Below are 17,002 nucleotides of genomic sequence, written 5' to 3'. Positions count from 1 at the left end.
ATATGCACGAAATCTCCTCAAAAGTTAAACAATTATCGCATGCATCTCATCATTATCACATAAACCTAGACATTTTTCCAATATATATTCATCAATCTTATCTAACAAACATATTTTTTTCCCTAAAATATGAGATATGGTCATCATCATAATTAACATCAAATCTTTTTTTTTTTTGACAGCTGAAATATTGTAATTTATTAAGATGAAGATAGGTCCGCAATTACAAGTTTAATCAACCACAAAGGAAAGGATCCATGCTCCCAAACAAACTGAGAGGAGGATGAAAAGCAAAAGCAGCAACCGAGTGAGCCACCCGGTTAGCCGATCTCCTAACATGAGTAAGATGAGGGCTCTCGAGAGCCTCCATAAGAATGCTAATATCCGCAGCAATTGAGCCCGCATAACTAAGATCTTCTTCTGGCCTTGTGACTGTTTGCACTGCAAGAAGAGAGTCCGAGGTGATATGATGAATCTGAATGTTGTGCTGCCTTGCGACAATCAAGCCGACCTGGATGGCAAAAATCTCGGCCAATGTAACAGATTGGACCTTATCAATCAATTCTCCGAAAGCCAGAATCGGTTGACCCTCATGATCCCGAATCACACCACCAACTGCACAACTGGGAGATCACTCTTTATAAGCTGCATCCACATCCAACTGAAATTGGTGAGCTAACGGGGCAGACCAAGTGCTTGGAGAGCTGATCAAAGGTGACTTTGAGCCGCTCGTTACTGAATCACGTGCAGCACGGTAACCCCGAAGCAGATTTTTACACCAGTCAGCATCCAAAACTTGAGCCTTGCCATGACAATCATGAAGAAAGCGAAGTCTCTCGTTCCAAGTGGCCCAAGTGCGCATGACAAATAACTCGAAATCAAGTTTACTCAGCTCCTCCTTCATCCCTAGAAATATATCAAACACATCCAAGTGGCGAAGCTGTTTAAGAGATGACCAAATCCAGCTACTTTTCAAACAAGATTTCACAGCCGGACAAGAGAAAAGCGCATGACTGGAAGTATTCCAGTTATACTGACACAAAGGACACCTTCTAGTAACGGGAACATGATGTGCAAGAAGATTTTGTTCCGTATGTATAATATTATTAAGCGCTCTCCACCAGAATATTCTCACTTTAGGAGGGATCGATAAAGACCACAGGAACTTCCACCAATCCTTTTTGAAAGGGGCCGAGCACGAAGAGGGCTGATCATAGAGGCCTTGGGCAGCCTTATATCCATCCCGTACCGAATATTTACCTTTCTGGTCATATTTCCAAAATCTCGCATCCTTTCTATTAGTCAGAGTGATGGGAATAGAGGTGATTTTCTGAGAAATAAGTGGAGAGAAAATCTGTTGGATTAGAGGCACGTTCCAACTTCCTTGCACCATGAGGGACTTCACTTTAGAGAATGAAGCGTAGTCAGGAATCGGTGCTAGACATGTTCTAGGACCCGGAAGCCAAATATCCTCAAACGTATTAATACGAGCCCCATCTCCCACCTTCCAACACAAACCTTTAGCAAGTAAAGAACGGCTCCACATCAAAGCTCTCCAGATGGAGGAAGGATTGCTGCCAATTTCGACTTCCATAATATCCTGATGGCAAAAATACCGGCCTTTCAAGACTCTGGCCATCAAAGAATCAGGTTCCGAGATATAATACGCCAAATCTGTTTAGCTAATAGGGCCTGATTGAAGGTCTTCAGATGTCTGAACCCCAAGCCACCCATGAATTTCGGTTTACACAAGGATTGCCAAGATTTCCAATGCATACGATTTTTCCCTGCGTCCACTCCCCACCAAAAATTAGAGCATTCACGTTCTATCTCTTCACACACTGATTTGGGGATACGAAAGCAGGACATGGCATAAGTAGGGATAGACTGGAGTACCGATTTGATCAATGTTTCCTTACTCCCTACCGAAAAAGTTTTGTTTCCCCAACCTTGTATTCTCTTCAGTACTCTCCACCAGATATCTGAATTGCAATTTCTTACTCCGCATAGACACAGCCGGGAGGGCCAAATAGAATGCGTGGGCGTGAACCACTGGGATAGCTAAAACAGACTTAATATTCTCAGTCAGCTGCGCATTAGTATCCGGGCTGAAGGAGAGGGAAGATTTTTCGAAATTAATAAGCTGTCCTGAAGCCATCACATATGATAACAAACAGTTTTGCACCGCCAAACAGTTCGCCATTGTATCTCTGAAGAACAAAAGGCTGTCATCAGCAAAGAACAGATGAGTAAGAGAAGGGCAGGAAGAGGCCATCTGAATCCCAGAAATCAGACGTTGTTGTTCAAGTGAGATGAGAGCAGATGATAAACCATGAGCGCATAAGACGAATAAGTAGGGAGAAAGAGGGTCTCCCTGTCTCAGTCCTCTACTCGGAACGACGTTCCCAACCAGATCACCATTCAGAGAGAAAGAGTACTTGACTATTCTGACATATCGCATAACCTTCTCCACCCAACATCGAGAGAAGCCCAATCTGATCATAATGCCTTCAAGAAAAGACCACTAAACTCTGTCATAAGCCTTGCTCATATCAAGTTTTAAAGCAGCGTAGCCTTTTTGTCCCTGTTTTCTGCTTCTAATCCAGTGCAGCGTTTCAAAACTCAAAATAATATTGTCAGAGATCAGTCTACATGGGATAAAAGCACTCTGAAACTCATTCACATTATGTTTGAGTATGGGATGCAATCTATTCGTGAGAGCGCGAGCAACAATTTTATAACAAACGTTGCACAAACTGATAGGCCGATAATCCTTCATAGTCAAAGCAGTCGCGACCTTAGGTATCAGAGTAACGGTAGTCGCATTTCATTCCTCAAGAGGGGCTCCTTCATTCAAAATATTCAAACACTCTATCGTGACCTCCTCCCCAATCACTTCCCATAAATTCTGAAAAAAGAACACCGACATTCCATCCGGCCCTGGCGCTTTATCTGGATGCATATCAAACAGAGCCTTCCTAACTTCAATTCCTGTAAAAGGGGCACAAAGGGCATAATTTAATCGATCATCAACCATAGGGCAAACCTGATTCAAAATCTGTGCTTTGTCTTCCTCCGAAGGGTTACTAGAGGAGAACAAGTCGGAGAAATAATTTTGAACGATCTCCGCCATACTCCCGGTGTCAGTGCACCAATCCCCGTGTGAAGAGACAAGCCCTCTGATATGGTTCTTAGCTCGACGCACACGCATGGAAGTATTTGGAATTTCTGTCACCATGTGCAAGCCAATTCACCTGACTGCGCTGCTTCCAGTAATGCTCATCCTTAGTAGCTAGCATCTACACCTCACGTTCCAACTGCATAATTCGATCCCAGCTAGTGCATACTGGTCATGGGTGCGCAAAGCATTCAGCTGCCTGCGTTTGATTCTGATCTGTAATGGCAACTTTCGAAACCTGTCTCCTGCCCAAGTCCTGAGGAGCTCCAAACACTTTACCAGCCTACTAAGGAGTGACAAGGAGGTGTTCTGTTTGTTCCATCCCCTCATAATAACATCTGAACAGTCTGCTTCTGTGGCCCAATGTGGTTCGAATCTCATACAGGCCGAGGGCCGAGCTTGCGAGGGATGCGGTCCTCCTAGCTCAATAAAAATCGGTCGGTGATCCGAGTGAAAAAATTCCAGATTATGCACCCTCGCAGCAGGGTAAAGGATTCTTCACTCAAAAGTAGCCACATATCTGTCGATCCTTTCAAAAATAACATTGGGATGAGCACGACGATTGACCCAAGTAAAGAATTCCCCCTCAACATGGAGATATTGGAGGTTGGAAACATCAAGCACCTCACGAAACGCTCTAGTCTGCCCTAGGGGCTGTGGGTTACCCCCATGCTTTTCTGTGTCGAAGAAAATTTCATTAAAATCACCGCCCACGATCCACGGAAACCTGCTCAATTCATGCATGCAACTCAGACGACGTAGGAGTGTCCAAGATATATGTCTGTTATTCGCCTCTGGGTGGCCGTAAAAGCCCGTAAATCTCCATCTCTTCTCCCCATGCCGCACTATACTATCAATATGCCCAGAAGAATAGGAAAGCACTGTGACATTCAAAGGCTCCTTCCACAACAGAATCAATCCTCCACTTCTGCCCTCACAATTAACTACAAATAACCCAGAAAAACCCAGAACAACTTTCCAACTCTTGCAATTAAAGTCCCTTAATTTTGTTTCACAAAGAAATATAAGGGACGTGTTCTTTTCAGCGATAAGCCGCTGCAATTCCCGGAATGCCCGTTGGTTCCCAAGCCCCCGAGCATTCCAAACGATGCAACTCATGGATATCGGCAGGGTTGCTTAGCAACCACCGCCGCTGGAATACTATCAATAGGATTAGTGTCCTCTTCGAGCACCCGTTTTCTACCAAGGCTATTGCCCACCTGCCTCAACTCATTTTCTTTACCAAAAATCCCACTATCTCGATTACTGATAGACCCTCCATGATCCCGGGCACGACGTTTCCATCCTTTCAATTTCTTATCTTGGTTCTGCCCATAAGACCCTACAACACCTGAAGCTTCCATATCAGACAAGAGATGGCCAGCCCCATCAACAGGCACCATATGATGTCGAGGATGTTCTACATTAATCGACGATGGTGAGGGCTCGAGAGAGATCCCAGGACATTGGGTGCAAGCAAAAAGTTTACTGTGGGTAGCAGGTATTGCTTTGTCCACCTTCAATTTATCAAGAGTGTCACCACCAAGGACAGAAGTCGTCGTCGGAGTGTGATTAACCATAGCTGATGAAGAGTTACTAGCCTCGCTCAGGGACTTATCAGTACCAATCGGGGTCGCAGAGCTATGATCCTGGTTAAAACCAGGAGATGATCTCCTTGTTTTATCCCCTCATCGAGAATTAGTCGCCCTGAGCCAATCCCCATAAGCCAGCTTCCCATTCGCAGCCGGAGCCATCTCCCAGTCCTTAAAAGGGTGACCTAAGCAGCCACAGTTATAACAAAAAGAAGAAAGGCGCTCATAGGCCAAGATGACAAAAATACTCTCCGAGTCGTTATTGACAGACACGCTGATGGCTTTTTTTAAAGGTTTTGTAACATCAATACGGGCTCTGATACGGGCATACCTCCCTATGGCATAGCCATTGTCAAGTGTATCGATCTCTTCCACCTCTCCGATGAGGCTGCCAACTTTAAGTAAAACATCCCTTTGCATGAATATCAGGGGCAAGTTATAGCACTGGACCCATATTGAGATAGAATCAAACCTCAAATCGCGATGGTTTTGAACCCTCGGGGTTCTGCAAAGACAACCAAGTCTCTGAAAAAGTTCCAAGGCCCCCTGACAATAGCCCGACAATTAACATCAAATCTTAAGATATCAAAATAAAATATATGTATGTTATTGAAATATATCTTGATAAGATATGTATCCTAACCAAAATTAAACACAATAAAATTCTTTCTCAAATATTCAAAATATTAAATAAGGTAATTATCTAACTTTGAAAACATTAAATAATAAATATCTAATTAACACATATCAATTGACTACTGATCTTTGAAGGTCGAGATTAGGCTTATACTACTTATACTAGTGGAGGTCATCTGCTTATTAGAAAAGAAGAAAATAAAAAAATTATTTATTCATCCTTTTCTAAATCATTTTCATCGAGAATAGGTCTCTCGTGAGACAGTCTCACGAATTTTTATCTGTGAGACTGGTCAACTCTACCAATATTCACAATAAAACTTAATACACTTAGCATAAAATAATAATAATTTTTCATGGATGACCCAAATAAGATATCTGTCTCACAAAATTATACGATCCATAAGACCGTCTCTCACAATTTTTTGCTTTCCATCGATCCTAACACGGTGTAACTCAAATATTTTTAAATATACAACAATTCAAGCATTACATTTTGATTGCTATACCCGGTATGAATAATTATTTCACCCCAATAATTATTATACTCAGATAATTTTATATAAAATAATCGTGTATATTTTTGTCTTCATCTAATAAAGTAAATTATTTTCAAAATAATGGCAATAATAATAATTTCAAAATTAAAGTTATTTACTTGTTTTCTACGTTTGGAAGACAATGAAAATTATAATGGAATATAATTTTTTTTTAAATAAACTGAAAATGATTGACAATAAACAATTTGTGTATTAAATTTTTTTAGAGAGAGATAAAACTATATTGAGACATTTTTTAGTATAATTTATTCAAAAACAAAAATAAAAATAAAGTTGATCATTAATTTTTTTAACATGAATTTTTTTTAAAAAAAATATGACGAATATAATCTTTTCCTTTGATCTCAAGTGGTATTAGCTCATTGTTACTTGTCGGCACGTCTAAGAGAGGAAAAGGAGTTATTTTTATTGTAACTTGTCTAATAATAATAATATAATTTTTCGAAATAGCCAATAAACAACAACATCAAATTATATATTGTAACTTGTCTAATAATAATAATATAATTTTTCTTAATTTTTTTCCGCAGTATACATTATACATTGTTAAATTTTTTCCATGACGTGTATTACGCCCTATTAATGACTTACGACTTTCAATATTTCTTAATTGTACAGCATCCAATGCGTGCTGCAAAAACAAAAACTTATGTGAGATGTTCTCTTGGGTCGTATTTTGTGAGACGGGTCTCTTATTTGGGTCATCCATGAAAAATTATTACTTTTTATGCTAAGAGTATTACTTTTTATTGTGAATATCGGTAGGTTGATCCGTCTCACAGATAAAAATTTGTAAGACCGTCTCACAGAAGACATACTCTGCTACAAAAAGCGGATTTACGTCATAGCGTGTAGTCAACATTTTATCGACATAATCAACAAAATTCAACCAGGAATTAAACTTGTACTTATATATTAAAATTTCAAATAAAAATTATACAAAAAATATTATCGGATGCAAAATTATTAGATTAATTCTCGGTACGGCCATTCCCATGGCGTACGCCATTATCAATATATACAGCCTTTGCCATTATCAATATATACAGCCTTTGCCATTATCAATATATACAGGCTTTGTGGCAAACATATATTCGTACATTGAACCACATGAAAACACATATAATTGCGCTTGTTGGTGCAACTTTTGTGTTCGCAGCAGTTCTGTTTTGGATTTTTTATATTCTACATATATATATAGTTGCGTTCAAGAAGAAAATACTGGCCGATAGAAGTACCGTCTCCTCCGCTCCTTCGCGGTGGTAGAATCGCGACGTTGAGATCAAATCAAAGTGGCATGGTTATTCTTGGAGAAATTACTGGTGTTGCTGCCGTAACTGGAGTTTCTGTTCTCAGTCGTCGAGATTAAGTTGATGGAAGTGGAGAGGGAGGCGGAGGCGGAGGCGGAGGCGGAGGCGGTGGTGGGGGTGGAGGAGGCTGGGGCGGAGAATGAGAGGATGGCCGAACTCTGGAACAGATTTAATCCTATGTTAATTTCCATTAGAAGTTAGAGTAGTTTTATAAAATGTCTCTCTGATATTATAATTGTAAATTGATGAAAGTAACTTCTTCCTCCATAAAAAGTAGCTGAAAACTTGCGTGAAATGGTTTAGGGTTCGTATTTGTGAGACGAATATCTTATTTGAGTCATCCATGAAAAAATATTACGTTTTATCTAAGGGTGATGCAATTTTTTTATTAACCGTCCGAACAGTCCAATCGAATTATACTGCACCGTTTTTCCTAATATTTTATAAAACTCGCGATTAAAAATAGTGATCATAAACCACAGTGCATACGCGGTTCAGTTATTTTTTTTGGCAAGAACCGTACCAAACCGCACCGTCTAAAATGCTTGCCATAATATTTGACCTAGAATTATAATAATTTATAAATAACATATTCAATTAAAGAAGTCGTCATTCATTATATCTCAACTCTCTTCAAAATTATTACTCCTATAAAGAAAACTTATCTTCTTCTCCATTATTATTCATATTAGTCTTTATTAGAGTATTTATTTATTTTATCAATTATTTTACTACAATATTTTATTTGAAGTTTGAAAGTAAAAAAAAAGAATAAAATAGTGTAATTGTCATTTTTGTTGCGAGTGTGTTGTTAAATTATTAACTTAATTTTTAATCTTGATAATTGTTTTATCTATTTTTATCTTTGTACGATTTGAATTATATTTTACATTGGAAGACATTATGTTGTTGTTGTTATCAAATAAATTAGAATATATGTTCTAATATATTTCATTAAAAAAAACCGTAAACAGACCCAACCGCTTGAAACCGTAAGACTAATTCTACATATAAAACCGCGATTATTTTTTTAAAATACTAATCGACTGCACATGACAATTCGGTTCAAATGGATAAATACCTTTTAATTATTACGATGGATAAATACTAACCACAATTAAAGTCCTTTATCTATACACGTGTTTTTTTTTTAAACCCCGATTGTACATCTGAAGGCAAATATTTAATAATAGATGTAAAGTTCATTAAAAAATTAATAGATTTCACATGTATTGATAAAGTTAATTCTGAGATAAAACTTCTGGGACAGTGACCTAAGGGCTAATGGCCCCATATCCATACTTGACAGCGCCACTAACCAAGGTGACACAAAATCAAGCGTAAAAAATACAAAGGCATGGGAAATGACACACACAAACCCAAGTGTAATATGAACGGGAAAAGAAGGAAAGATAAGTTTCGGCATTTATCGACATGAATTCACAATTGGGTTGCGGAAAAACAAAAACAAAGAAGAACAAAAACAAAAACAAAGCAAACGTCACGATCGGATTGCGGAAAACATATACAAGCAAGAAGAAAAAACAAAGAAAACGTAAAAAATTAATAATAATAATAATAACAAATAAAGGCAGTTGCGCAAACCCGAGGACGTAGACGTTTGTGTACCTGCGAAAGCAACGAAAGAACAAAAACGAAAGATGTTCATGAAACAAACTGCATAAATATGGAAGGAAAAAGACCTCTTTGTGCATCAACCCAAGATCCATGGAAATTCACGATCCAAACTTGTATATTTATAGTAGAAATAAATATATTTTATATAAATTTAAAGAACTCGGAACACTAACAAGTCATGTTCGAGCTCATATTTTATTGCTTGGTTGAGTTCAATCTATCTAGAGTTCTAATATTCCAACTAGTTTCTTTTCCGCTCAATTTGACTCATAAATTACAAGATAAACGAGATGAGAATTAATGAAATTACGCACGTAGACAAGTCGTAATATTGTATCAATCGTAAAGACGATATTCTTCTCCCCTTAATTTGAGAACAAAATCAAAAAGCAAGAACCATCTGATCTGAATACGATTACTATAAACAGAAACCCCTTGTAAAATTTCATAAATAAGTAAAATCAGCATCATAAACAAATTGTTGTTGAAGTTGCTGCCGCGAAACATATAAAAGAAAAGGTGCCACCAAACCTAAGAAAAGATAAAAAAAAAAAAAAAAAAAAAAAACCGAAACTATTTAGCCTGCAATAACATAGATATGTTAGATTACCATTCATCCCATTTGTTCATAAAATCATTCCACATAACTGCAGCAATAGAGTCTCTTCTTGTGGATGCGATCTGTTCGTGAACCGAAAAAGCTGATTGCAGATCATGCTGCTCATCAAGACCAGGAGACTCATCTGTCATCTCAACTTCAATGTTATTAAACAACCAGTCGTGTTTTTCCTCTTGTCGAATATGATTGTGTATTACACATGCAGCGATAACGATATCCCTCTGTGTGTGAAAAGCATACTGAGGAGCAAGTTTGAGGATTGGAAACCTTGCTTTCAAGATGTTGAAAGCCTTCCGGATGGCATTGCTTAAATATGAGTGACGGTGATTAAATAGTTCCTTTGCATTTCGAGGTAAAAGATTAGCACCTCTATATTCATTGAGTTGATACCGTACTCCTTCATAAGGAGCTATAAATCCGTCAACATTTTCATAGCCCTGGTCAACTAGATAATATTTCCCTGCCATTTAAAGCGTAAGCATAAATCTATGACAATGCCAAAAAGAAATCGAAAGAAACATGGCATATAAAAAGTTAAACAGTCTATCGGTTCGAAATCCACCTCCAGGAACTTGAGGGAAGTTCTGATCGGGGTCATTCAGGACAGCTCTTAAAACACGTGAGTCTGCTGCCGAGCCTTCCCACCCAGGATACACAAATATGAACTGGAGGTCAAATGTGCATGCTGCCAAGACATTTTGTGATAAAACGCCTTTCCTATTGCGAAATCTAGATTGATCCTTTGCAGGAACATGTGCAGGAATATGCAAGCCGTCTATGATTCCAATGCAGTCCTAAATGCAATAAATCATGCACCAATAAATTACAAAAAAAAAAAGTGCATTCTCATACTCAGATTTTTAATTCAGATCAAACTAGTAATCAAATTTTTCAAATTGGTACAAGAGTTTTCGTTAATGATTTGTATGGCACATCAATTGCACAACTTCGTCAAACATCCTGGTGAAAGTTTATATTTAATTTTTAAATATTTTTCCTATACTAGAAAAGACACCACCGCACCAAATAAAAATTGCATACATAAAAAATTAATAAAAGTCAACTATTAAAAACTTTTTTTGGCCCATAATGTGTTAACCATAAGTAAAAACAATCATTTTATGTATAATAAACATTTATGGTAAAATATTATTGCAAGTCTACAGTAATGTAAAAATAGTTTATAGACTTATACTAAAAGGTGTTAACAATATTATTCAATCTACTTATATTTATAATGGAAAAAAATCTTTTGAATAAACAAACAGATGTAGTTCTTAAGTGTTACTGATGGATGCATTTAGTTACCTATGTAGAAGACAAATACGACTGAAGTCGAAAGAAGACAGAAAATGATGTTTCCAAAACTGCATATATATAATATAAAAATATTTAATTAGGCAAGATAAACTGCCAAATTTTATAGATAAAAGAACAAAATGCTGCATATCTTTATTTAATGCATTACAACTTTGTTAATTTTGATTCGAAAATATTTTCAAACCAGAGTTTTCATTTTTATTACAATTTACTTTATTATTTTTTTATTAGAAAATATTTCAAACTAGAGTTTCCATTTTTATATGTAATTTTAGAAAGCCCACACAATATATTCGCTTATGCAAGTAAATATTGACAATATTGGACGAGTTTCAATGCATTGCGATAAAAATTGAAGTACGAGCAAGTCTACAGAAACAAGAGTAAGACATGGCATTATTGAAGTAATATTCCAAAACTGACAGCATGAAAAGTACGGACATTCAGCTATTTACCTCAAAGTATGGGTAGAATCTATTGCTTTTGTGTATCTCCGATGGGGTTGTGAGAGGTGGTGGCCGAAGAAACTCCCGCGACAGTGACTTAATTGCCTTTAATACATTATTGAAATGCCTACTTATTGTTTCTCCTGAATGCTGGAACCGTTCTTGTATTACTCTATTACGTTCATTGTGGCCAACAACACTCAAAAAAATAGCCAACTGCTCTTCTATCATGACACCTACTGTGTCACGTAGCATGCCTCTCTGCCGAAGAGTATCACTCAACTTATGAAATACATGCTTGTCCATCCTGAACATTTCTCGAAATAAATCATCATGACCATTGAACGACTCGCTCATGAAACCAGATCCTTTCGGCGACATGACACGAGCAGGCTGCCTTGTAATACCATTATAGTAGTGATAACCTGCAGCTGCTGCAACTAATTCCAGCTCATCCAATTCATTGTCTAAGTCATCCATACTAGTTGATTAATCTGCCCAAAGGATTTTGAAACATAGGAAATCATAAGGCAGATGTCAATACCATAAATGCACTAATTCAAGAGGTTTCAAGAACAAGAAAGACAAGAAGAGAGAGAGGTCAAAATATCTCCATTAATCATAGAAGTATGTGAAACACAGTTTAACCACTGAATCAAAATAAGTGCAGGGTCACAAGTTATATTCAGTAAAGTCGAAGGGGAAAATTTCTCACTCGAAGGCAGCCTGTAAAATAGAGAAAAGGGGCTGGAAACCGAGCTTAAAAATCCTCAAAAATCGAAGCTAAGGTCGGAACCAAAGCGGCATTGCGCACAAATCGCGCAGGGGACGGCGGAGGAGTGACGGTACGCGGCTAAAACTGGTCGGGCTTGCTCGGAACTCTTCCCCAGATCGAATATTACATACCCATGTCCGGAAACTAGATAATAAACAGCGAGAAGGACGGAATTCTCGGGCAGAAACAGCGGATTCAGCCAAAATTGAAGGCTACAGAATGTGTAACCTCAAGATAGCTGTTTGTTAGGATTTAACAAAAATCGAAGGATACAGAATACGTGTAGCCTCAATAGAGGTAAGTAAAACTCTTTCCGGAGGTGGAGGATCGCCGCTGGCTACAATTTCATGGAGACGAGGTCAAAATCGAATTAGGGCTTAGTTTTCAATTAGGGGTTCAACTTCCAAATATGTGTTTTGTGGTGTAGTGTGTGTTCGTGTGGGTTTTCGTATATAGTGTGTGTAAATTGACTTATATTTCTAATTTATTTTAACTACTTCTGCTATTTTAATTTCAACATGTATTTTATGAAGTTGGTAATTTCAATATTTTCTAATATATTTTAAAACGTTTTTTCTAATTATTTGACTTAATAATTATTTTAATTCATCATCTTAATAATTATTCTTAATTATGATCAAATGTCGTTTAATTAATTTCAAGGTTTTGCAATATGGTCATGATATTATTTAGTTTCGAAAAAACTCATATTAGATCATCTCACATGTTAATTTGATGAGACGAATCTTCTATTCGATCCATAAAAAAATTAATTTTTTATGTTAAAAATATTACCAATAGTGGCAACGCTGGCTATAGATGTATTATCAGAAACAATCTTCAATCAATTGTAGCAGCGATTCGAAGTAGCTTGACTGGGATACCGATCCATCGATCTCTAAAGAACCGGAGATTATGGAAGCTCTCAGCTGGATAAAAGATTTGCTCCTCTCGTATATCATGATCGAGTCCAATGCACTTTTTATTGCTGCAGCCTTAAATTCTACATGATCGGATTCTACTACAGTGGGTCTTATTATTGAATATTGCAATATCCTTGCTTTGGATATCCAATCTCTTTAGTAAGTTTTTGTCAGAAGATCAACTAATCATGTCGTTTATGAATTATCTAGAAGAGCTGCTTCTGTCCGGTCTAGTAAGTAGACCGAGTTATTCTTTTATTTTTTTGTCATTTAATATGTAATTCTTTTCTACTTGGTTTAATTTTTATTTGATATGTTTTGCTCAAAAAAAGAAAATATCATCCCCAAGAAATAGATAAATAGTTGAAAAAATAATTCACGACGTATATATCTGATATGTTTTGCGGAAAAAAAAAAAATTAACCCATGAAATAGATAAATAGTTGAAAAAAGAATCCACGACGTATAAAAAAAATCGTTATATTAACTTTTTTGAATTGTTAGACAACCCAATTGCGACAACTAAAAACAAATTAAAACCAAAATTTGATTATTTGAATTAAAATTTGGTCTCAAACAAATTAAATTGAAATATGAAAACATCGACAGAAATCCTAAAATTGTTCATCATTGTGCACATTGTTAAGTTAAATATGCATGAGTAAGAGTATTACTGATATAAGTGACCTAATAGGAATTTCTCGTCGTCAAGCTGCTGACATTGGAGTGCTTGATATGGTTGGCAAGGATGGCCTGTAAAAGAGTGTCGTCGAATCTTAACAGGTAATATTTTCTCTACCGGAGACAGAGCCTGAAAGTGATGTTGTTAATAAACTTACAGAAAATATTCAGTAATTGATATATCAGAATTTTGGTGTTGTGCTAAGGTGTTGTCAACACCAGTACACAACACTGCAGCGGAAATTATTTGTTACTTAAACAGGAATAATTGCAATAAATAAACAGAGACCAAACTTTAAATCATGCACAAGTACGAATACTTGTGTGATGCCTCATGGAAAAAATTCACTAGAAAAATTATGTAAGCACATTTACACCAAAACAATCCTAGTGAGAATAACAAAACCAGATTCCTTGACACTCCAATGTATTAAAGATGCATCGAAACAAATCACATAAAAACTAGATGCATAAAGTAAAAACGTATTGCTTAAAACTAATCGAAACCACTCTTCGATCAACACTCTGCATCAATGTTGCCCTTGAGTGTTGGAAACACCGATCAGCAACACGGTTGTGACGTGAGTCAATCATACAAACGACTTTACGCCGAAATCTTCAACTCCGAGGAAGGTCCTGCAGCAATGCTCTTTTTCTCAGTTGTAATCGTCTCAAAAATTCTTCTCTCCTGACTCCCTTTTTATATATATCTTTTCCTTTTCTCAATCTCTTTCCATAGATGCTCAAGATCCTATAAACAAGGAAAATAAACAGTTTATTAGGAATTGATCTCTATTTTAAGCTAAGATATCAAATCTTAGAGATAAGTCTTCAATTCAAATACATGGAATATATCTTATCATATAATCACTTTAGATTAGTCTAGAAATGCAAAATCGTAATATCTCATTTAAATTGAGTATAGATTAAATAGGAATACAATATTCCTTCAATCTCCCCCTTTTTGCATTTCTGGACAAAACCTCCAAAATAATCTCCCCATGAATTTTTAGCGTATAGCTCCCCCTGAGTTATAAAGTTGCATCTCCCCCTGAATTGAACGCGTTAGTTTATTGGTGTTGTCAACAATCACATAACACATAATCAGTTGGATGTAAGCACAAGGGAGCAAGAAATAAACCACGAGGAATTAAGCAACTTGAACAATGATAGACAAAACACAAGAGCAAGAAAAAGGAAAAAAAACTCAGTCCACAGCAGTGTCATCCCCAGCAGTATCTCCATCTCCTATGTCATCCCTAGCAGACGATCTCCCTTTTTTTGACCAGAATGCAATCCAACCTCAAGAAGCAGCCGATAGTCGGCTATCTGATTTTCATGGCAATGTTGGTCTTGGCCTGGGTAATCTGCTGAAGGGCAGAGATAATAGTGTCCTATGCATGTTGAGTTTTCTTGAGTCCAAACGCAATTTGTGCTTGGACCTCTGAAGTGGTAAGCAAGATAAATCCTTCAGGGACGGATGATGAAGAGGGTGCAGTGTTGCCAACATCAGGGGCAACACCAGTAGCAGACGAAGGAGCATTGTTCCCAACCACCGTGACAGCACCCGTAGCAGACCAGTGGAGATCTAAAATTTTATTCCCTTTAAAGTAGGCATGGGAAATTTTGAGTGATTCCCCAACGTCTATCAACTGTTCCTCAGCTTTTTTAAACAAATCCCTGAGACTCCAGGATTCCAAAAATCAAAGAGGGAAATGGGAGATTTATGGATTTCATTTCTTCTTCTGCAAATTGAAGGACAGTGGTGAACACCAATTGCCCAAAATTAAAGTTGCGACTCATGCCAATGGTAAATAGGGTAATCGCTTGTGGTCTGGTAACCACAATTGTGTTGGATGAGGGAGTCCAGTTGCGAATGGCAGTCTTGTGAAGGACATAGTAAAATGATGTCAAGTTGGCCGCTGCAAGACTCTTTGGGCGGCTTGGAAATTTCGTGATGAGTCCCCCCGTTAGAACAGAAGTAATGTCGTCAATGTGTGGGAGATCATCCTCATCATCAGCCTCAGGAAAGTTGTAGAACTTATTTATGGTGTAGGGAAAGAAATCATAGATGGTGTCTCGGACAAACACCCTCTCATACTTTGCAGATCTACCATCTCCAATACTGGAGGTCAGATTACAGTAGAATTTCAGGATTGATTTCCGAGCATATGGCATAACTGAATTGACCGTTGAACTTAAACTTCGAGATTGGAGGAAGGTGGTCAAGTTGTATTTCTCATATGCTTCAAAATCAATATTTCGTTCCTCAATGAATTCTCTGTGTGCATACAGGCACCATTGAGCCACAGCAGACTCAGAAGTAAAATTTGGAGGAGAAAGAAGTAGTAAGATCGTAGTCCTCCGCGTCAGGGTTGTCAAACACTGGCTCAAAACCGTGCTCAGTTGCTTCAACATCTTCCACAGACTCAGCTAATCGTTCTGAGCTTTCATCATAGTTCTCTGCTTCAGACATAGACTCGGATTCTGGTGGCACCCTCTCGGAAGTTTCTGGTACCGAGTCCTTTCCCTTCTTGGTGTCTCACAAGCTGTTCAAAAAATCAGCTAGAGATTGTTCATCCTCAGATGAAAAGCATACCTCTTGTGGAGGATCAGGAGATTTTGCAGATGGGACAGCAGAGGTAGACGCGGAAGCGGATGCCTTTTGAGTAACAGTGGACTTCTTTCGAGCAACCAACTCGAAGTTTTCATCATTGAAGTCGTCCCCCGATGAAAAATCCGGATCGAGTGTGAAATAGGTGGCCATGCGTGGTTTCTTAGGAGCAGAAAAATCGGGACTGTATCCTGCCTGTCGCTTTGAGCGTCTCCGATAATTTGGAGGTCGTGGGGGAAAGGCCCGTCGAAAAGCATCATAAACAGGCGGATTGTCTGCATCCCAAGGATTTCCAGGTTCTCCTGGAGCAATTTATTCCAGTGGGATAGGCTCTGGATCAGCAACCACAATCTGTAGAGGATTATCAGTAGAAGGGGCTGTTAATGGTGTTGCTGGTGATGTTGTGGCAGAGGGAGGAACAACACGACTCGCAGCCATTTCACTGCGGATCAAATTGGTTATGTGCCATTTTGACGGAGAGAAAGTAAAACTATAAATCGAAAGAAAACAAGATTTACAGCGTAGGAGTTGAATATCGACTTCGGAAATAAAAAAAAAAGAAACAGTAATTCGCATAAAAATCATAATGTTGAGTATAAAAACCCTTGCTGCAATGGTAAGATTTTTGATCGGGAAACGCCGCACAGTAATGGTAAAAAAATGTAACAAACTCCTCTAGGCCCAACGGTAACAATTCTGAATTTACCAAA

At 37.7% G+C, this 17,002-nt stretch overlaps 2 protein-coding genes across 2 annotated transcripts; both read right to left on the bottom strand.

Annotated features, from left to right (window-relative positions):
• Positions 1-235: 235 nt before the first annotated feature.
• Positions 236-1,639, bottom strand: LOC142504368 (uncharacterized). Its single transcript, XM_075617244.1, has 2 exons — positions 690-1,639; positions 236-623 (listed from the first exon to the last, which is right to left on the bottom strand). The coding sequence occupies exons 1-2, from the start codon at positions 1,637-1,639 to the stop codon at positions 236-238; spliced, it is 1,338 nt and encodes a 445-aa protein (XP_075473359.1).
• Positions 1,640-3,676: 2,037 nt separating this feature from the next.
• On the bottom strand, positions 3,677-4,297 carry LOC142504367 (uncharacterized). The gene has a single exon (XM_075617243.1). It carries the CDS (start codon positions 4,295-4,297, stop codon positions 3,677-3,679), a length of 621 nt encoding a protein of 206 aa, XP_075473358.1.
• Between the last annotated feature and the right edge of the window lie 12,705 nt (positions 4,298-17,002).

This window comes from Primulina tabacum, chromosome 9 (assembly GCF_025594145.1).
Source record: "Primulina tabacum isolate GXHZ01 chromosome 9, ASM2559414v2, whole genome shotgun sequence".
NCBI classification, from domain to species: domain Eukaryota; kingdom Viridiplantae; phylum Streptophyta; class Magnoliopsida; order Lamiales; family Gesneriaceae; genus Primulina; species Primulina tabacum.
Note: the sequence above shows the minus strand (reverse complement) of the source record. Positions and strands in the feature narration are given on the sequence as shown.